Below are 22,588 nucleotides of genomic sequence, written 5' to 3' on the forward strand. Positions count from 1 at the left end.
TGTATTTTTATCTTCTTGTCTTCATGTTTAAGTTTTTTTCTGCCTGGTACACTGAACATATTTTTCTTCTTGAAAAAATACCGTTGATATTGAAGATGTAATTTTATACGTCATCGTATATTAGAAGTTTTGGTACAAATTCGTCAGCAGAACGGACTTGAACATATGTCAATGTGCAATCTAACTGTGTATATTGAAAAGAGGTTTTTAACAGGTTATGTAAATAGCGTGATAAATAAAATTATTTTGCTCGAACTTTCCTCGCACCATCTCGCTGTGAGCATAAGCTAGATAACAGATGGATGCTGCATGTAATCATATCAATAAATAATATACAAACTGTATGACTTGTGTTTCATGTAAGTTGTCGATAATGACAAAAAATAAGTGGCGAAATTAAAATGTAGTGTTGCGCCAATTTTTAGCTTGGATATTATTAATATATTAAGCTTGATTAAACTTTGGAGATATCATAATTTCTGGGTTATATTGGCGGAGGAAGATGGAGTATCTGGGGGGAACTAATAATCTGGAAAACTATCATATTTGAATTTTATTTCTTATGATAATAATCTTACTATTTTGACAGTTTTTAAAGAACACACTTTTTTACAAATCGATTAAGAACTCATTCCTTGGAAAGATAGATATTCATTGGAACAGTTTGAAGAAGATATTATAGGATCCGTCAAGTCTGTCGAGATATACAAAGTAGCTCTTAAACACCGTCATTAGGTGCTCCCTCTTTCATCGTGTAAATGGAACAATTGTTATTGTCAACGTAATGCTACATGCAGATACAGATAATACCTATCATTAACAAGTTATTGTGAAATGACAGTATTAGTACTAGCAAACAAATTTGTCATGCAATGTTGGGTTTAGGGTCAGACACGTTATAGATTTTATCACTGGCAACTCGGCAAGAACAGCCGTTCTTGTAGACTGTGCAGAACGCTACTGCTAGGAACAAACAACCAATAACACCAAAATATCCACCATATATTGTAAACTGAAAAGACATTTTCGTTGTTAGTTGGTTCTATTTGTATAGTACACTGTGGTTTCTTATATAATTATAACTAATATATCAACACGAATTTTGTGCAGAGATACAACTCTTTACACAATTCATTTAATTTTGATATCTTTTTTTTAAATTGATTTTATATAATTTTTAAACAAATGACAGGTAAATACGTTTAAATTATGGATTCAAACACATATCCACATATTAACTAAATCTTTTGGGTTATGTAAAATTGAGAGTGGAAATGGGGAATGTGTCAAAGAGACAACAACCCGACCAAATAAAAAAACAACAGCAGAAGGTCACCGACAGGTCTTCAATGTAGCGAGAAATTCCCGCACCGGAGGCGTCCTTCAGCTGGCCCCTAAACAAATATATACTAGTTCAGTGATAATGAGCGCCATACTAATTTCTAAATTGTACACAAGAAACTAAAATTAAAATAATACAAGACTAGCAAAGGCCAGAGGCTCCTGACTTGGGACAGGCGCAATGAGGCGGGGTTTACAATGTTTGTGAGATCTCAACCCTCCCCCTATACCTCTAACCAATGTAGAAAAGTAAACGCATAACAATACGCACATTAAAATTCAGTTCAAGAGAAGTCCGAGTCTGATGTCAGAAGATGTTACCAAAGAAAATAAACAAAATGACAATAATACATTAATAACAACAGACTACTAGCAGTTAACTGACATGCCAGCTCCAGACTTCAATTAAACTGACTGAAAGATTATGATTTCATCATATGAACATCAGGCACAGTCCTTCCCTTTAGGGGTTTAGTATCATACCATCATAACATATATGAGAAGAACATTGTGTAGTTCACTTGCTGCCTATAGATAACTCCGACAAATTCGTACAGTCCAAATCAAAAGAAGCGAATTTCAGAAGACAACATAATTTGTTTTATTCAAACAGGTTTCACGGTTAGGCAGAATCTGCTTATCATTCATAATCACTTGCGATTGAACCCGGGTTTTGATGTGGTACAATGTTACTCAGTCTTTAGTTGTGTTTTGTATTTTAAACTGATGACGTTGTTTTTCGTTTGGTATTTTTTATTCATTTCAATTGCGTTGTCAGTTTATTTTCGACTTATGCCTTGAAAACCTTGTGGTATCTTCCGCCTCTCTCATCCTTTTGATTTCAAAACGTTATCACATTATGTTTGTAAAGGGAACATAAATGTCATTCGATGACGTTTTCGATTTTAACGAAACGTTTGTGTGTATTAAGAATTCATTAAGCTGCACTTTCAAATTGTAAAACTGAAACTTATATAGGTAGCATTTAAACTTCTTGAGACTCAGCCAATATGAAATAAATTTCTTAGTATATCAGTAAAAAGTGCCGACCTCTCGTTTGTGTCATTACAGTTTTGCAAATTTCTCGAAGTATGGTTCCGATTTAAGATTTTGTTAAAAAAAGTTCTATCATTTTGATGTAAACGTTTTAATGATATGACAATAATTGCTGTCTAAATCCATTTTGTTTGAGTGATGCGCATATACATAGGAAGATGTGCATCAAATGCAAATGAGACAACTGTCCATCCAAGTAGTCTAAAAGTAAACAAATAGGTCAAAGGACGTCCATCAACACGTATGAAATAACATAATTTGTCATTTTTTGCTCTTTTCACCCATAATGGATTCAAGGAATTGTATAAGTTATTCCGGTTTATTGATTTTAAATGTTTTACCTGTGTCTGTACGTCTACACCAAGACCTACTTTATCTACTACAATAACTGTTAGTATTGTTTCTACTACCAGAGCCATAAACATGTTAGCTCCAAACACAAACCCATAACGTTGTCTGGTGAGGGATTTAGCAATTTGTAACCTGTAATATAAAATATATTTTTTTTAATTTTTTTATGTACTGATAGGTAAATAAATATACTTAATGTTTGTAGTTTCTTTATAAAAACTATTACGATTGATTAATATGTAAGTACATGTATGCAAATGAAATTTAATTGAAACTAGGAAAAGTTTTGTAACTATTTAATCATGAAACACATTCAATTATATTTGATCTTTGTAATTTCTTTTAGAAAATAAGGGAAGGTTCGATAAGAGCCATCATTAGTTCCCAGAGTAAAGTTGAATTATTGTGCTTTCCTATTTTTGGGAAATGTTTAGAAATTGAAGTGTGTTTCTCGCTTTGGCTTACTTGGCTGTGAATTTTTTATGTGCTGGTGTAGATTGATTAATGTATCCGTTCGTATTCTGTAGTTATTCACCAATTTGTTTTTATCGTGTATATCTATTATATAGTCATTTTATAAACATTTACTGTTTGCAAAGTAAGAAGTATTCTACATAATAAGACTGTTCTTATCCCAGGCAGAAAATCCTAGCCATATTAAGCACAACATTTTGGAATTTTGGTCCTCAATGGTCTTCAACTTGTTTTGGCTTTCGACTTCTTTTGCCCCACCTACGATAGTAGAGGGGCATTATGTTTTCTGGTATGTGTGTTTGTTCGTTCGTCTGTCCGTTCGTTCGCTCGTTCGTTCATTCGTTTAATCGTTCGTCTGTCCGTTCGTCCGTTCGTTCGTTCGTTCGTCTGTCCCGCTTCAGGTTAAAGGTTTTGGTCAAGGTAGTTTACTGCTGGTGGAGATTTCTTTTCCCGAGGGTATCACTAGCTCAGTAGCTCTTTTTGTGCTGATATGAATTATCATTGATATGGTTATATTTATAAATTATCTCTTTACAAAATTTAGATTTTTTGCAATTCTAAGGCTTTTCTACCTCAGGCATAGATTACTTTAGGTGGATTTGGAAAAAACTTTTAGGAATATTGGTCCGTAATGCTCTTCATCTTCGTACTTTATTTGGCCGTTTTAACCTTTTCGGATTTGAGCGTCACTGATGAGTCTTTTGTAGATGAAACGCGCGTCTGGCGTATATACAAAATTTAGTCCTGGTATCTATGTTGCCTTAGATAGGTTAATTGATTTGAACCTAAAACCTGATTTGAAAAAAACCGTTCTAAATTTGAGAAATATGACTGTAAAGATTTTACCTATATCTGCAGTCGCCATCTTGGGATAGTCGTAATTCCAGTTACAATTATCTCTTTAATACCAGTATTATTGTTGACGTTATGGTGTTTCTTCACTGTTTATCAATCATGTGTTACTGTGATAACAGCTTATAGTGTTTCATTTACTACCAAGTGATCTTTTGATATATAGTGTGAATCGGAAGTGCCGTTTGCCTTGTTTTGTTTCATTGTGATACACAAAGTAATATAAATAGGCTACCGTATTTGTTGCTATGCTATCCGTTATCAGTTTGATAGATAGTGTTAAATGGCTGCTCAATATTATAGTGGTTTTTGAAAATGTATCTTTCTTCAAGGTTATATATGTATTTAGGTAATATGCAGAAAAAATTCAGATTGATCTTTTAATATATTTTTTTCAGCTTAGTCTTCCAATAGTAATCAGTTGACAATTAAAACAGTATTGAACATAGATGTAACTGTTCCAGACCGTATGAGTATTTTGACCGTACGCGTACGGTCTGGACCGTAAGCGTACTTTTTCAAAATGATCTTACGGTCGGACCGTACGCGTACGGTCTGATTAATATTAAGGAGTTAGTCAAGTTTATTAGATACAAATGCATTTTACAGATCAACACAACTTAACTCTAAAATTTATATAAAAAGTTCAATTGTAATTGAAATACACACTTTAAATTTTAATTACTTTAAAAAACACACTAATTAAAGTGAGAGAGTACAAAATAGGATTCAGATGTACAGTTTAACACATGTTTAATTTCGAATGTTCGCTCGTTCATTTTATCTATCCAATTGTAATTATAACAATTTGTAAAACTAAAAAAAAAAAAAAGATTTCGATAAATGTTTGTTTAAATTTAACCCATTTGATTCAATAACATGTATTGCCAACTGGACCGTATGCGTATACTCATACGGTCCGACCGTACGAGTACGGTCCAAATACTCATATGGTCTGGAACATAACAAATGTTAACTTGTACTTTTAAGTTTCTAAATATGTAAAACTTACGTTGCTAACGTTATCACTGTATGATATGTAGCTCTAAAGACGCTATACAATGCATACGAAACCCATATATTTGTTGATTGTCCCATGACAGTTAAGACAGCGGTATTAAAAACACATACAATGGCCATTATTGTTTCCGATAGTCCGGGACGAGACCAATTCACGGGTAAAAATCCCAATACTAATACACTTATGGAACCTAATGAATAAAAATATGAATACATATATCTGCATATATAAAATTCAAACGTTTATTTGGCTTGCATGTGCATTATATCTATTAAAATTCAATTGAAGAGTATTAAGAAGCACGCATTAAAATTCTAAATTTTAAATTTAGTATATGTGTGTAAAATTTATCGTACATAGAAATGTCTAGAATATGACACTGATATATGATCATATATGATTAACTAACCATTGCTTTGAATCCTATCGTATAAAATTTCTCAAAACAATGACACAAACGTAGTAAATTCATTTTGACTTCGTTGTTTCAAATTCTCTCTTATCTGAAAAAATAATCTCAACCATTTTTGACAGTAGTTTACGTAATTATAGTTTGAACTGTTATAACAGCTGTACTAATATAACATCAATTAAACATTGTATGACGTAGATCATCGAGCCTAATACATTCAGAAGGACAGAGTTCCCCTTTATGATTGGTTTGAGAATATTTTGGTATCTAGTAAGTGGTGTTGACGATCAAAACTGTAAAAATAGAATAGTAAAATATAAATATATTTGGTAGACATACAATTAACCCACAAACTCACTTAGAAGGGTACCAACTGCCTCTACAGCTCCATTGTAAATAGTCCCTTTTTGATCTTCTGGTGTAATTACTTCCCAAAGGTTCTGAATATAGTTTTGGACTTGCAAATGTCCGCATGATGCACATGCCCACCAAAAAGACCAAGCTATCACAGACTTATCTGAATATGCAGTTTTCAGTTCTTTCCATAAGAATAAAATTCCTCGCTTGAAAGTAGGTTTTTCAACATTTGAACTTTCTTGAATGGCTGAGAATCCAATGTTGTTGTCCAACTCTTTGTTTGTTGCGTCTTTGTTTTTGTCGTGATTTTTAAAGTGAAATATATCAGAATGGCTTGGTCTTCTTAATGTTACGGCTAAAATGAACGCTAGCGAAACACTAACCATTGATATTATATTTAGCTGTTTATAGTCCATTAAATTAAAAGATACGAGCAACTGTCCAGTCAAATACGCAGCAAAACGACCCATAAGAATTGCAGCTCGTGTAAAGCTTGTTATAATCTTGTAGTGTTCATTAGAAACCATTGCAAAGAGATAAGAATAGTAGGCTATTTCAGTAGCTGACACGAGACCGTAGCAGATTTCCATGAATTTAAAAGCCAGAACACCTTGTGCACACAAAAGAATTGACCATGTTGCAATGTATGTTGCACCTGCAATGTATAAATCATTTTCTTAATATTATGAATCTCTGCTTATAGTATTGACACATTTATATGAATCATATATGAATAAGAACTGCTTATAACTTATTTAATATATGTGTGTGTGTAAGTGTATACAAATGAAAATCGACCTTTCAATTCCACAAAATTGATTGATTGATTATTTGGTTTTTAATTTCACTTTCAGCACAATTTGTTTTTTCATTATGATCAGGTTCTATGGGTAGAAGAAGCCGGGGTGCAATGAGAGAACAACCGACCTACCAAGTACGGGGTTGAATCTCTCAGACTCAGTATTTACAGGCTAGTGTTATAAAAGTTCTGCTAATTTGATCACTGAAGCCCTTTAAAGTTGAAGTTACCAGGTAAAACAATAAGAAACACATTTCTTCTTTGATCTGCTAACACTAACAGTATATATTTAGTAACATACCTTCAAGGACTAACATTGGCTGGTAACGAAAAAAATCAGCCAGGAGAAAAACAGGTACAAGCCACAGAAGGTATGCATAAGTCCATATAGGATATATTTCATTATCGACTTCTTCAACTGTCAGATTTTTCCATGGTCCGGTTAGATATGCCGATAAATAAGCCTCAGATGGTCTGTATTCTTTTAAAAAGCCATAGAGACATACCAAAAAAGTCAACACCTTCCAATGCATGATTTATCTATGTAAAGCAAAACCATAATTTAAAATACAAAATACACAAAAATATTAATCTGGTACAATAATTTACTAATTTTTTAAGAACATCTCAGAAAAACCGATATGTCAAAGTTCATAATCGACCGTGTCTAAATTTAATTAATAGACTTTTTTTACATTATTAATTTTGACGCTGGAGATAAGGTTTTGTCGACCGGTTAACTAATCTTTTGTACGACATTCTGGCACTCAGTAAAGTAAAAGCAACGTAAAGATGTAAAATCAAACTTTCAATCGGTATAGTTTTGGGCAGAAAATAACTGTTTTATGTTTTCTATAGACGACAAAATGATCGGAAAACGGTAAACATTTGCCGCTCTTATTGCATTGATAACATGTTTGAATTTGCTTTTGTTGGTCTTTGGTTACCAAATACTGGGATTTTATAATACCGATTAGGTAACCTATCGAAAAAGTATGTTATCTGGGGTTAAAAGTCTGCAATATGACAATAGACTTTTGGACAGACAAATGCATATTTGACAGGACATATATGGAATAATATATAACTGCCCAGAAATCAAAATTCCTAGAGAAAAGAAGATTAACAAAAGGTTCATAGGAAACGACAACTTACTAATTTTTTAGCTCAGAGAGAAGCGGAATTCTATTATATGAAACTGCTTTAATATAAATCGTACCGTGTTGTTTTAATATGTTTACACATCTCTTTATACTTGACTTTAATAAATCACATATAGCTGAGAGGGTGATAGAGGAGATTGTTACCCCAAGAAAACATTATCAACAGCGGCGAAGCAAAGGTTGGCAATGCTTTTTCGAGCGGAAACAATCTGCTATATCACCCTCTCAGCTATGTGTTATTAAATTCATTATACTGAATGTCCTAGCATTATTATCTTTTACAGATTAATTTCATTTTGAAGGTATTTTGTATGCCGTCATGTGCATAACAGTATAACAGGTACATAAGCAAAACAAGGTCAGCAAAATGTTTTATTTGTTTTATTTTGAAAAGTGAAATAATTAAATCTGAGTCAAAAAGTAGAACTTAAGTATTGTATTTAATTACTTGATGTAAATTCAATTCATTGTCCTTTAAATTATCAATTTGTGATTGGTCTACACGAGAGAATAACATACAAAAAAATGTTACCCGCTCAGCCATGTGATAGAGTAAATTAACACCCTCGTATTAGCCAATCAAATTATTGCATTTTAACGTGAAGTATAATAATTTTAAATATCGACCTAATATAAATCCATTATTAAAAAAATTTCATCTCTTACTGTGGATTCATTTATTTTCGTGGGTACCAATTTTCGTGGATTAAGAAAAACTTGCATATTCGTGAATATTTAATTTCGTTGTTTTGCTGAAGTCTGCATACAAACCTATAGAAAAATCATCATTCGTTGAATATTTAATTTCGTGGTTTGACTGTGCCCACGAAATCCACGAAAATTGGTATCCAACGAATATAATGAATCCACAGTATTTGCCGAATATTTATACACAAATATAAATGCCTCAATAAACTAGAAAATCCCAAATTGTTGCAATTGTTCATTAGAAATAGTGAAACACCGGAAAATTTTAGCATTAACATTAAGATCCATATCTTATATTTGCAATATCTAGTGATGATATAGTAGTTGTTCACACAAACTCACAATTCAAAGTCTTAGTTTAATTGAATGACCTCAGATGGATTAGGCTTATATTTGTCAGATCCTTTTTGGGTACAAATTTCGGTTTTCATACATCTTTGGATTACAAATATTCTACTTAGAACGTTCCTTGTGAACATAAATCCAGAAAAGCACTTTGAACGTACATTTCTAAATTGTTTACACTAATACATGCACATTTCATTGTTCTTCCGAAACCGGTCAAAATTACAACAAGAAAATCTGTAGCAGGGACAGTTCGAAGGGATTGCGCACCGTCCGCAAAAAATATCGATTAATTGAACAAAAACTTCATTATGTCTGAAGAGCAATACCGGTATTCGGAAATGAATGTCACCAAGTATCTTTCAGTTCTTAGTTGAACTGCAATATAGTTGTTTGTTTTGCATGATGAAAAGTTTTAGATATAGGAAGATGGGGTGTGAGTGCCAATGAGACAACTCTTAATCCAAATAACAATTTAAAAATAAGTCAACCATTATAGGCCTTCAACACGGAGCATTGGTTCACACCGAACAACAAGCTATAAAGGGCCCAAAATTACTAGTGTAAAACCATTCAAACGGAAAAACCAACGGTTTATATAAAAAAACGAGAAACGAGAACACTTATATAGTACATAAACAAACGACAACTACTATACATCAGATTCCTGACTTTAGGACAGGTGCAAACATTTGCAGCGGGATTAAACGTTTTAATGGATTCAAACCTTCTCCCTATTAAACAACACGTGCATTTCTGAATTTAACTTCATCCAAACAATACATAAAAGCAGACAATGAAAGCAAGCACCGCACATATTTTAATCCTTAAGGAGCTTTATGTCCAAACGGGAAAACTAAAACAGTTTTTCAAATTCACCTAAAATGAATTGAGAGTGGAAACTAAGAAAGTGTTAAAAAGACACCAACTCGACAAAAGGGCAGAAACCAGTCCAATGCCAACAATGAGTTTATAACGCAGCAAAAAAATTTCAACTCCAGGAGACGGACTTCAGCTGGCCTCTGAAGAAATAATGTACTAGTTCAATAGAATGCTACAATCAACTCCAAAATATATAAATAGAACCAAAATAAAAAAAAAGACTAAAAAGGCCTTACAAGGGATAAACAAATACAAAGCAAAACGTCCAGTAATATTCCTTTTGAAAGAAGTTTGAGTCAGGTGTTAGAATAAGTAACATGAGAAACTAACGAAATGACAATGATCAATACAATGTAAGAAAGCACTACTAGAAGTAACTGGTATGCTATATCCAGACCTCAATTAACCGAGTGTAAATGTTCAGGTAGTTGAAAAGTAAGTTTCGTCATAATTTCTATATATAAAAAGATTGTGTTACAAAAGTTGTTATTATATAAACACTTACAACTTATTTTAGATGATACCTGATGTAACTAATGGCCAATCAGCAGCGGTATCTATCAAGTGAATTAAAGAAATGTAAAGAACGATTTGCGTCCGACGCTCTTTTCACGAGTTGAATTTAACAGGAACTGAACTCCGAGGAAAATTCAAAAAGAAAAGCCCATAATCAAATGGCAATATCAAAAGCTCAAACACATCAAACGAATTGATGACATACTGTCATATTCCTGATGTGGCACATACATGTTCTTAGGTTGAAAACGGTTTTTTATTTAAAGCAAATGATGTTTGAATATTTTATTTTTTACCTTTTTTTAAACAATTATCTCTGAAAGGATTTTGAACATCGCTTTTTCGGTCGGTATTCAAAATTGAATTAGTATTTTGTAATGCTTCAATGCAAACAGCAAACAATTATTGTTCCGAAAATACCCCAAAAAATTGCTAAAAATAATTCATCAACTAAAAAGAAATGTCAGTAGTAATACTGGTATTCTAAACATATATATTATTAAAGAAATCTGTATGTGAAACAAACGGTTGATAATAATATAAACATACCTCTTGATGATTACAGGTACATAACGACAATATAATGTCAATACTTCTACCCATATAGTTTATACTAACTTATATAATAATTGCGGCGAATACATCAGTGTGTATAAAGTTCGAATCCAGATAGTCCTTTACACTGTCATATGCGAGTATCACTTACTATTGTAAGATAAAGGATGATGGGAAAACTAAGTTTGTTTACATTTTGAAACTTGAAAATAATCAATTCGAATATATATATATATTTTTACACAATTCCAACAGAACATATGACTTAACAATGTAAAATAATAGGAGATAAGTCCAAAAATATATAATTAAAGCCACAGAATCTAAAACAAATACTGACATTTGGTGGGATACGATCATTTCTGGTATTAATTTTTTTTTTTGTGCGTTTGATTTTCATTATGGTTTTATGTGATAATTGGACTACAGAAACTGATAACAGTCATTTAATGAATTAAATATTGATGATATTTAGAATATCAAAATAAGAACTTATCACACAAGCCTATTAGAGAAGCCGATATTTGATATTAAACATATTCTGAGATGTTTACACAGTTGCCGCACGCAAATATATTATACACGTTTCAATCATCTTCAGTCAACAATATTAATAAAATACTCTGAATTTTAACTCGAATTGTACTTACTTCATGATAAACGTACAGTACATCCGTTTATAAATCTTGGGAGAGAAAATCTGGCTTAAAATGCTTCAAAATGCAAACGATAAATAACTTTAGATAACAACTGATACATGTGCAGTTTAGTAAGCGTATCTTCATCCAGAAAATATCCAGTTCATTGTAATTATTATGATTTTCTAAAACAAAATCTGCAGTTTATACTGTAGCGTTCGTTGCGTGTTTTTGCAACAGTACCTTTTGTAGCTAAATATATCGAGAAGAAAATGTGTTGTCTCTTTTGAAATACTTATCTTAGATTTATTTAGTATGATTTAACTATTTGATATTTCTAATATATCATATTGAAAATTAAATCGACATATAAATGCCTCGAACTTCTAAGAGATTAATAAAATTAACGGTACCAATTTTCTTGCGCATTTCGACAATACATGTCTCTTCAGTGATGCTCGTAGCCAAAGATTTTATAAAAGATGAAGAGCTATAATCCAAAAGGTCAAAAAAGTATAGCCAAATTCGTGAAAGGAATCAGAGCTTTGCATGAGGGAGATACATTCCTTAATTTATGATAATTTCTAATATTTTGCAGGGTTTCCCCTGGGTCAATTATTTTTTTCGCCACTTCTTTCGTCAAAACAATATTTTTTTCGCCACTTTATTATTTTTTTCGCCAAGTAATACAAATATATTTTTCTTTGAAAATTTTCCTTTTTCAGCCCCCCCCCCCCCACACACACACACACTAAGTTAGAAGTGGTTTTTACAACAAAACGAAGCATCTTATCACTTGGAATTGATACCTCTTGTAAGGTGTAGTTATTACATTGAAGAGTTACTCTCGTGCCAACCTTTTGAATAGATTTCTTCATAACGACAGTTTTCTTTTCTAGACCATCGGAAATAAGTAAAAGTATATGCTTGAAACACGTGTATCACTGAAACCACTCAAATCAATAATCTATATGAAAGTTAAATTATAAAGTTTAAAATCAGAGACCTTTCTTGTTTTTGAACATTTTTCGTCATAACAACAATTTTCTTTTCTGGACTATCATACAAAAGAAAGAGGAAGCGTAAAATTTTTGCTTCAAACACGTGCGTCGAAAAGTGGTTAAGAAACCTGTTTGTGACATATGACAGAAGCCATTTAACTATATCATTTTGTCATATCATACAATCAACACCTTTATTAATTAGTCCTTCGATGTCGATAGCTATGAAAGCAATCAGCCGATTATTGAATTCCGAGTATTGTCTGATAGGTAAAGTCAGAGAAACCCGAAAACAGCAAATAAACAAGATGGCTGAAAATAAATCGTTATATATTTCTTTCGCCAAATTGTTTCGCCAATGACGAATTTTAATCGCCACAATTGTTTTTTTTCGCAAATTGCGAAAATGGCGACCGCCAGCGGAAACCCTGTTTTGTAACAGCCAATTTTATTAACACACAAAAATCCGTATTTTCATGCCAGTACTTCGCTACTGGGCTGGTGATACCCTCGGGGACTAATAGTCCACCAGCAGAGGCATCGACCCAGCGGTAGTAATAAAGTTAACGGTACCAATTTTCTTGCACTAAATGCGCATTTCGACAATACATGTCTCTTCAGTGATGCTCTGAGCCAAATATTTGAAATCCAAAGCTTATATAAAAGATGAAGAGCTATAATCCAAAAAGTCCAAACAGTATAGCCGAATTCGTGAAAGGAATCAGAGCTTTGCATGAGGGAGATACTTTCCTTAATTCATGATAATTTCTAATATTTTGTAACAGCAAATTTTAATAACACAAAAAATCCGTATTTTCATGCCAGTACCGAAGTACTGGATACTGGGCTGGTGATACCCTCGGGGACTAATAGTCCACCAGCAGAAGCATCGACCCAGTGGTAGTAATAAAATTAAACTTATACAAAATTCTTAACTTCCCCTAATATAACTTCACCTTAGGTCTTTCTCAGAATTCAATACCACCGCTTATCATGTGCATTTGTACTGATAATTTCGTAAAGTAACGATAAAAAAAGGAATCTAGGGTAAAAAACACAAGGTACAGTGATAAAAAAATTTCTGAAGCAGACACAAAAAATGTAGGGGTTATAAAGAATTTCAGTATAAGTTTTAAACTCTTAGAAGTTCGGAGCATGCAAATGTTGAAAATATACAGCACGGCCCAAAGTTTTACATAAAAGAAAGTAGTGCATCTCAACTTTCCGTTAAAGGATATATTTTTTACAAAACTTCATAGTAAAAGTTGAACAGCTTTAGACGCAAAGGGAATCTATGATACATTAAATTATCTATATTTCAGAAATGAAACGTCAAGCATATCTTGCAATCTTGCAGGTAAAACTATCATTGTCGACGAGTCCGATACCACTTCCTGATTATATAATACAATAAAACATGAACATAAGAGGAATGGGAAGAACAACTCGTGATAATTTGATATTACTTGATAACTAGTCTCGTTATTCAATTTAAATAGCAATATTAGACTCGTCAAAGGCGCGTTCAATATTGTATTGAAATAAAAATACACGTAGTAATATTATCTAATACTCACTCATTATTAAACCTATAACACAGAATTGTGACGAGATAGCAATTGCACTACCAATTAAGTTATTATTTTCCTTCAATTTGTTATAAAATTTAACATTTTATTACTCTCAATCAGAAGTGATGTAAACAATATCGAACAACCACAAAACTACAAATATGTATTATTATTATCTTGTTATCCCTTATTTTTGGGAAACACTAATATTGGTTTAGCAGAATCTGATATTTATAAAGATAGTATGAATCTATTAGATTGAAATAGACTATGTTAATATGATAGTAAAATAAAAAAAAAAATGAATATCGAAATAGCCGTTATTTTTCCATGTTCATTTCAGAATTTCTAAGAAAGGAAGTTAAAATGATTTTGAAAAATTTAAAATCTAATGGTTTTTACTGGCGTGTATAATCTTTTATATTTATCATAAAAAATATTTGTTGATGGAAAATCCATAATATCTACCTATATTCCTTATATAGGTTAAATGAATCAACTGTGGAAACAAATAATCACGTTTTCTAGCTATTTCCTTGTTTGAAAAAATATCGTTGGCTCGTAATTATTAGTGAATCATAATAAAATTAGAGGAAATGATTGCTCGTTTTAATTAATTGAATAAAAGGAAATGCAATTGGTTTATTACATCACTTTATTTAATCCCCTTGCACTTTCCGAAATATGATGATATGGATGTTTTAATTTATATGTGTTTAACTTATTTTGTCTGGTATCATATAGCAGCAGGTATGTGCGAACATATATTTACTTTATTTTACCATTGATCAAATCAAATTCATGTATTCTATTATGCACAGTAACTGTGCATAAATACGATTCTGAAACGAGGACTTTGACGGAGAAAAAATATAAATGATAGAAATAAGACAAAAACAATTATACAATATACAACATTTTTAATAATGTTAACACCAATTATAAAAAAATAATAATGTACATGTTTCCAGTTTAAATCTTTTTTAATGTCAGAATATTCCCTCTTTAACTATGTGCATGTTGACCTGTATATGGGGTATGTGTATTTAAGCACAACGATTTGTAATAAATAACAAAGTTATTGAGAATGTTATTCTCAGATAAGTATGTCTCAAATTTATGTTTCAGAAAAAAAAATTCTCAGAAAATTTACAATTTATTGTAATTTGATATTGCAGACGACGACGTGTTTGTTAAATCTGGAGGTGATGTCACACTTCATTGTTCGCTTCCTGGACACTCCTATTTTTGGACAAAGGATCACTTCAATCATCTTGTCGACAACCATAAATATGATGGAACCAGAACCGTTTCCTTAACGGTAACCAATGCTCATTGTGACGACTCTGGCTTGTTTCGATGCACTGTATACACGGGCATTGGTCCATATCATCATGGTCCGTATCATAAATTGAACATTATTGGTAAGTTCATCATGATAACTATTTTATCATCATCATCGAAAACAGCACACAACGTGTTTCTGAAGGTAATTAGAATGTAATGCACTTGTTGTGATGTACTCATATATATATTTAACGAAAATGGATGATTATCCACCTGCATAACGAGTACTTAAGATAGTATATATTTATTATAACAAAACATAATTATATACATTGAAAATATTTGTTGACATATAAGGTTGTGGTGTGTAATTGTTTATCTTTAATGATTAAGTTGTTAAAACTGTTGACACTAATACAAGATTGACAATAATTACGTTTACTTTAAATGTTCAAATTTGTTATTTGCATCGTGCGTAGAGAAAAAATACAAAATACAGGTATTTAAGTAGTTCCTTATATCTTAATAGATTGAAGGTGGAAATTCTTTTTTATCATATAAATATATTTCTTTAATTCTTAATCGGTTTATCCTTTTCCTGACCTGTTGGTAACTTTAATTTTATCAACGTGTGGTTCGTTTTATCTTTAGTTCACCATTGGTCCAAATTCGTTTATGATGTCGAATTTTCTTGCTTTCCTCAGAAATTCCTATTGCGACGTCATAAAAATTGAGACCATGCCTAATGACGCCACGCAGAAAAACACATCTTTTTGCAAGTCGTTCGAAAAAATGGTCTTCATATCGTCTATAAATCATTAAAGAAACAGATTCCACAACCCGATCTCGTGCAATACGAAATTTATACATTCTCGACAGTTAACCTGTAAACATATCAAACCATAGGCGAGCCTGGTGTTTTTATTTGAAAATGTATCTGTCTTGAGTGGGTAAATACCTTATCACACTCTGTGCAGTGGTAGAATCTACATATATATTTACACCTCGTCTCAAATTGAGTCAAACCATGTTAGATCCACTAACTTCAAACTGCGGGATTCGAAACCCAACCTCTGTAACATTGTGAAAACTATATATGCCAATGAAAAATGAATTACCCGACTAACGAAGGTACGTTTAAGTGGTTCAGGGAGATGGACAAAGTGACATAAGAAGATAATGTCGAGTAAAACTTGTGCCGATCTAAATTTAAGACACATTATATACATTGTGGTATTGTATGCTACCGGATGAATATATTCTGTCATATTTATATATGTTGACAGAGCCAATTACTATTTTTATTACGTTTACAAAATTGTGACTTAGATGAAGAGTTGTCTCATTGGAAAAAAGTAAAAACACAAAAATACTGAACTCCGAGGAAAATTCAAAAAGGAAAATCAAAAATCAAAAGGCAAAATCAAAAGTCCAAACACATCAAACGAATGGATAACAACTGTCGTATTCCTGACTTGGTACAGGCATTTTCTAATGTAGAAAATGGTGGATTGAACCTGGTTTTATAGCTAGCTAAACCTCTCACTTGTATGACAGTCGCATCAAATTCCATTACATTGTCAACGATGTATGAACAAAACAAACATACTCAAAGAGTAAAAATGTCAAAAATAGGGGTACAACAGTCAATATTGTGTTATCATCTTAATATCACTACATAAACAACAAATGTAACAAAGAAGCACAAAAAGGCATATACATCAATTTAACATTCTCATTTTGCTTTTCTTATACGGCTGAATTTATCTATGTAAAGTCTACCCATAAATGATAGAAGGTTTTCATTACTGGTGTAAAATTGCGCGTTTGAAATTCGCACAGGTAGACATAAAAAATAATTTTGTCGTATGACGGCATACATAAATGCAGACTCACGTAAAGTAGATATAACAAAAACCAGACTTAACAGTAAAAGTAATAATAATAAATAAAATAATGGTGTGGTTCAAAGTATGACGGGATACATAAGTACAGTTTCACGTCAAATGTATATCATAAAAAACAGACTAAACAGAAAAAGTAGTATTATTGGTATCTGGATGATTCGTTCCAACTCCGATTCGTCCCAACAAATTCGTCCCAAGTTGCTTGGACAATTCGTTCCAACTTTTTCCAAGACTTGTCAGTTCGTTCCAACTTATTCAAGAACAGTATTAAACAATAATAACCATTTGCATAGCCTTATTATTTCAATTTATAATGCTGTACTTATATATATAATGTAAATAAATAAGACAACCCAAAAAAACTATGTCTAAATAAACAAATATTGTACATATAAATCTGCGTTTTTCAATGATAAATATTTGTTAAAATCGAACCATAAAAGCCTTCAAAGATATTGCTGAAAAACGATCTTTTAATATGAAAATATAAAATATGATACATAAAAATTGACAAGAAATTGATGATTTTTGCCGTGAACTATAGGTTGATTTACACAAAAACAGTGATATACGGACATAAACAGTGAAAGAAAGTTGGAACAAGTTGTTTAGACTGATTGAAAAACGATCTATTATATGAAATATACATAAAAAAAATGACAAGGAATTGACAATTTTTGCCATGAACAGTGGGTTGATTTACACAAATTCAGTGATTTACGAACACAAACATTATAATAAAGTTGGAACAAATTGTTAACTCTGATTAATAATGAACTAAATCAGTTGGAACAAATTGTTAAGTCTGATTAATAATAAAATAAATCAGTTGGTACGAATTGACAATTGACTTGGTACGAATTGTCCAAATCTGGAACGAACTGGTTTGGAACGAATCGGACTTGGAACGAATTGACTATCATTCTAAATATTCGTATTATTGAATAAAATAGTTTAGTCATTCATAGTATGTCAATTTCCTTAAGTAAAAGTAATATCAATCAATGAAATAATTTTGCCGTTCAACGTATGTGGTTTTACATAACCACTGAGTCACTTCAAATAAATATCTAGCCGTAAGAACTCATACCTACTCTTCTTATATCTATATGATGATACATTATGCCATGGCAATTATTCCTCTATATATATGTATAACTGATTTACATAAGAAATATTTCTGTTCAATGAAATCGCCTATTGATATTTCAGTTTTTATTTCTAGATCTAGATATGAAGCAGTATGTGTCGGTAATGTGATACATATTTCATTAAATGTTTCTCGATAATTTCCCTGTCTGAAAAAAAAAGTTCAAAGAGAGATATGATTCAAATAGAAACATATTTGTAGAATTCATCCACAATTTAGCAAATTCAATGCTTTTGTTACTTGACATAAAAATCCAGTCCATGACTACTTGTCGTATATTCCTCACATTATCCTTCAAAAATGCTCTTCGAAGTGAAAGAACATTCATTGAAAACATCAGGATAATTTCAAAAACATAATATTCTGACCAGGAATTATAAATGTGTGAAAACAAGTCAATATTATTAAGAGCTCTTATATATATGTTTTTGTTATTCTTTCAGACAACAACACATTTACAAGATGTAATATTGGAGGGGATATGGAAACTGATATACAACTTTCAACAGTGAATAAAGGTAAACATGGTGGATGTATTCCCTGCCTTCAAAAGAATATAAAAAAACCCAATGCAGAATGCATTTACAGTTTTGTTTCATTTTCATCAATGTTTACCTATCTGGCGTATCATTTGCTATTTCATCAATCAGTTGACTTAAAAAGATTATAAGACACTTTTTAAATTACTTTATAAATTTTATTTTGTAAAATATATAAAAAGTAGATCTTCTGACTTTCGCAGGCACCCTAACTGAATCATATGTTTTAATCAGCGTAAATTGCTTTGTAGGACAACATCAGACAACAACCGAATTTAAATGTTTACTTCCAAAGTATGTCATAAATATAATGTTTGTATACATACAGATTATAACATGGCGATTTTATTTCGGTTCGGTCATCCTTTATAACCATGTGTTTTTACGGAGTAAGCAACAAGAAATGTTTGGACAATACTCTAAAATCGAACATTACCGTTGTTTTGATGCAAGTCATTTCATGTTTGGTTTACTAACAACAGACGTATCTTGGTTATATACTAGATATATATATCAAATATTTTTTACATCAATAATAAAAAAACATAATCACGATAACCATTCTTGCTTATAGTTATGATAAGTTTAAACATAGTTTGCCTTTTATGTTAATTTTAGAAGAAACACCAATTCAAAGTGGGTTTGGGACAGACATGACGTTCATGGGAACATTTTCAGATGTAACAATAGGTAAACACAAATTTATGTATTTTACATAAACATGCGTGATATAATCTGATCAAATATACGATGGACAAAACACTTTACATTAAATGATGCCTAAAGGCTTCACATGATCAGATATTCCGAAAAAAACATGACATTTTGACGCAGTTCCTTTTGTACTGTTGTATAGATGAAATAACAAAATATATTTAAGAACGAGACAGTAACTAACTTTTTAGAAGAAAACATATGCATTCACAATCTAAAATGAACTCTACATTTTGAGCTTTCGCAATATTGTAAAATACAATGATCCTCAAATATCGAGTCATTTTGCCTTAATGCAAGATCTGCTATGTAAAATTCTTACGTTTGACAGTATCGACATATTGATCCAATTACGTATCAGAACAAATATAAGTTGCAAACGATTATACTAAGTTAATTAGTACCGTCAACGATAATGTGAGGTATTAATTGGCTGCAAAACAAGCAATAGCATTGATGATATAACATTGACGAATTATCGGATAAACTTCTATTTATATTTCTGCTAAGTTATTCTATTTAGAAATTAATTTATTAAGAAACAATGAACCTAAAAACCAAATTTAATTTTCGATTTCAGGCATCATCGTTGTAGGAAGTGGATGTATAATTATTGTCATAGCGACTGGTGTTTTTGTAATACTGTGTCACAAATATCGTAAACCAAGAATATTACCATTACGACAGACACGTAGACATTTTCTCCGAATTTCGTCGGATCATACTGAGTCTAGATTGAAAAGTCAAATTTATGTTCCTACTGACCAAAGATACGAGTATATTGAAATTGACGAAAAACTGTCGATTTACGCCCCATATGACAATGCAGAATTCTCGTACGAAGACTTAACTACGAGAAGACAGTATACATATATGCCAATAATTCAAAGTATAAACATTGACGGGAACTCAATGTTCGAACCTAATGATTATGGCTATATAGACGGACAGTCATCGTTTCAACCTATTGGTTATGGCTATATAGCCGGGGAATCATCATTTCAACCTACTGATTATGGCTATATAGACGGAAAGTCATCAGTACAACCTATTGATTATGGCTATATAGACGGACAGTCATAATTTCAACCACCTGATTATGAGCCATAATTCAATGGTTGATAGGGACTTAATAGATAGGTCCGCTGAATTTCAATCACCAAGAATTATAGTTACACTGATGAATAACCATGACCTTTAGTAAAGAAACCAAAATTCATTATGTCGTCTGCCTATCAAAAAAACTTGATTGACAGCCAATACAATATCCCACTCATACACCTGTATTAATCATTCACTACATAAGTATTAAAAAAAGTTTTGAATCCGCCCATTCTCATTTTGATATCAACATAAAAAGGCCTAATCACAACTCCCTTTTCCATATTGGATACCAAAATCGAAACAAACTTGCCTATACAAACAATATATATAGTCAACTCGTCTTATATTTTGACTAAATTGCTTTCTTAAAATCCACATACCTGTCCTTTATCAGTACATACTAGAAAGAATAACTCAATAATAAGATGTCTCCAACTTCCGGGAGTATTCTTAAAGACTCGTAAGATCGTTAACAAATTGTTATAACATAGTTAACAAAGTTACCAGGATTATAATTTAGAACGTAAGACGCGCGTTTCGGCTACATAGGACTCATCAGTGACGCTCATATAAAATATGTATAAAGCCAAACAAGTACAAAGTTGAAGAGCATTGAGGATTCAAAATTCCAAAGAGTTGTGCCAAATACGACTAAAGGAATCTAATCCTGGGATAAGAAAATCCTTACAAATTTAACTGCGATACTAAAACATAAGAATGTCCTACACACTTCACCGACTTTTCTAAACGCTCAATTTAAAGATCTCAAATTAAGCATTGATTTTGCAATTAAAAAAAATATAAATCGTAGCTACATATATTTTGTGTTGTTTATTCTTTGATTTTCTATTTTGTGTCATGTGTACTATTATAGTTTGTCTGATTGTCGTTTTCATTTTTAGCCATGGCGTTGTCAGTTTGTTTTCGATTGATGACTTTGTCTGTTCTTTTGGTATTTTTCGTCCCTCCTTTGTTAAAATTCACCAAAAATCGTATTTTGAGAAAAACAACACTGTTTCAAACACCATCAAAAACGATATCCCAGAGTTCATGACAAAGTTTTTTAGTTTGGTGGGTTGGTTCTTCAACTGACAGTCGGTATTTCATTATGTACTCATTGTACAACCACGCTGGACTACTTGTGGTTGAAATCCTATCCTACAATAAGGATACTGCCAAAACTAAAAAATCTATTTTCAATATTGATACAAGTTACAGATGATCAAAAACCTTTTACATCTATATACCTTTTACGTTATCAAATTACCAAAATTTTATATGATATGAAAGCAACGTACTTTATAAAAAAGGGGGTATAAAATTCTGATTCTAAGTTTCAAGACATGTTGAGCTAAACAAAGGTAAATTATTCTAAACTAATTAGTTTTATAGAAAATTAGAAAAAAAATTGCTTATCTGCTATAATAATGCACTGGGAAAAACACAAAACTATGTTGTAACCCTTTCTAACTTAGTTGGTACTATAAATAAACATACAAAGGATCAGGTATTTTTTATACACAGTTATCGGGTGGTAATAATTCATATGTTATAACGCATATGTGTCCTGCTCCATGCAGATCCAGTAATATTTTCATTGTGCCTAGATAACGATTTTTAAAGTTCATATTAATTAATGAATTTTATTTCACATTTTAAATGAACCGTTGAGCATACCAAGAACAGTTTATGCTAACATATGTTAAGATTATCCCTGTACGTATTAAAAGCTGAATTTATCAGAAAAAATTATCCCAGTTTTGTATTGTCGATAAAATAGAATGTAAATCTTGCACATATTTTCAAAAAATGATATGTAATGGCGAAATGTAAGTCAGATAAATG

The 22,588-nt window shown here is 31.6% G+C and overlaps 2 protein-coding genes across 2 annotated transcripts; one reads left to right on the forward strand and one right to left on the reverse strand.

Moving 5' to 3' along the window:
• Positions 1 to 748: 748 nt before the first annotated feature.
• Positions 749 to 10,946, reverse strand: LOC134683705 (thiamine transporter 1-like). The gene is made up of 6 exons (XM_063543018.1): positions 10,827 to 10,946; positions 6,965 to 7,203; positions 5,866 to 6,519; positions 5,087 to 5,285; positions 2,739 to 2,880; positions 749 to 1,012 (listed from the first exon to the last, which is right to left on the reverse strand). The coding sequence occupies exons 2-6, from the start codon at positions 7,194 to 7,196 to the stop codon at positions 866 to 868; spliced, it is 1,374 nt and encodes a 457-aa protein (XP_063399088.1). The 5' UTR covers positions 7,197 to 7,203; positions 10,827 to 10,946; the 3' UTR covers positions 749 to 865.
• A 3,788-nt stretch (positions 10,947 to 14,734) lies between these two features.
• Positions 14,735 to 20,771, forward strand: LOC134684393 (uncharacterized). The gene is made up of 5 exons (XM_063543677.1): positions 14,735 to 14,792; positions 15,221 to 15,466; positions 18,830 to 18,904; positions 19,544 to 19,615; positions 20,220 to 20,771. Exons 1-5 carry the CDS (start codon positions 14,735 to 14,737, stop codon positions 20,720 to 20,722), a joined length of 954 nt encoding a protein of 317 aa, XP_063399747.1. The 3' UTR covers positions 20,723 to 20,771.
• Positions 20,772 to 22,588: the final 1,817 nt, after the last annotated feature.

This window comes from Mytilus trossulus, chromosome 9, assembly GCF_036588685.1.
Source record: "Mytilus trossulus isolate FHL-02 chromosome 9, PNRI_Mtr1.1.1.hap1, whole genome shotgun sequence".
Taxonomy (NCBI): Eukaryota; Metazoa; Mollusca; class Bivalvia; order Mytilida; family Mytilidae; genus Mytilus; species Mytilus trossulus.

Bases quoted from the DNA above. Each gene is read 5' to 3' on its own strand.
- LOC134683705 (XM_063543018.1), bottom strand. From the start codon at position 7,196: ATGCATTGGAAGGTGTTGACTTTTTTGGTATGTCTCTATGGCTTTTTA. The intron at 6,520-6,964 runs GTATGTTACTAA...TATACATTGCAG, and splicing joins GCCAATGTTAGTCCTTGAAG to GTGCAACATACATTGCAACA. The intron at 5,286-5,865 runs GTGAGTTTGTGG...TTTATTCATTAG, and splicing joins GGCAGTTGGTACCCTTCTAA to GTTCCATAAGTGTATTAGTA.
- LOC134684393 (XM_063543677.1), top strand. From the start codon at position 14,735: ATGGATGTTTTAATTTATATGTGTTTAACTTATTTTGTCTGGTATCAT. The intron at 14,793-15,220 runs GTATGTGCGAAC...TTGATATTGCAG, and splicing joins CTGGTATCATATAGCAGCAG to ACGACGACGTGTTTGTTAAA. The intron at 15,467-18,829 runs GTAAGTTCATCA...TTATTCTTTCAG, and splicing joins TCATAAATTGAACATTATTG to ACAACAACACATTTACAAGA.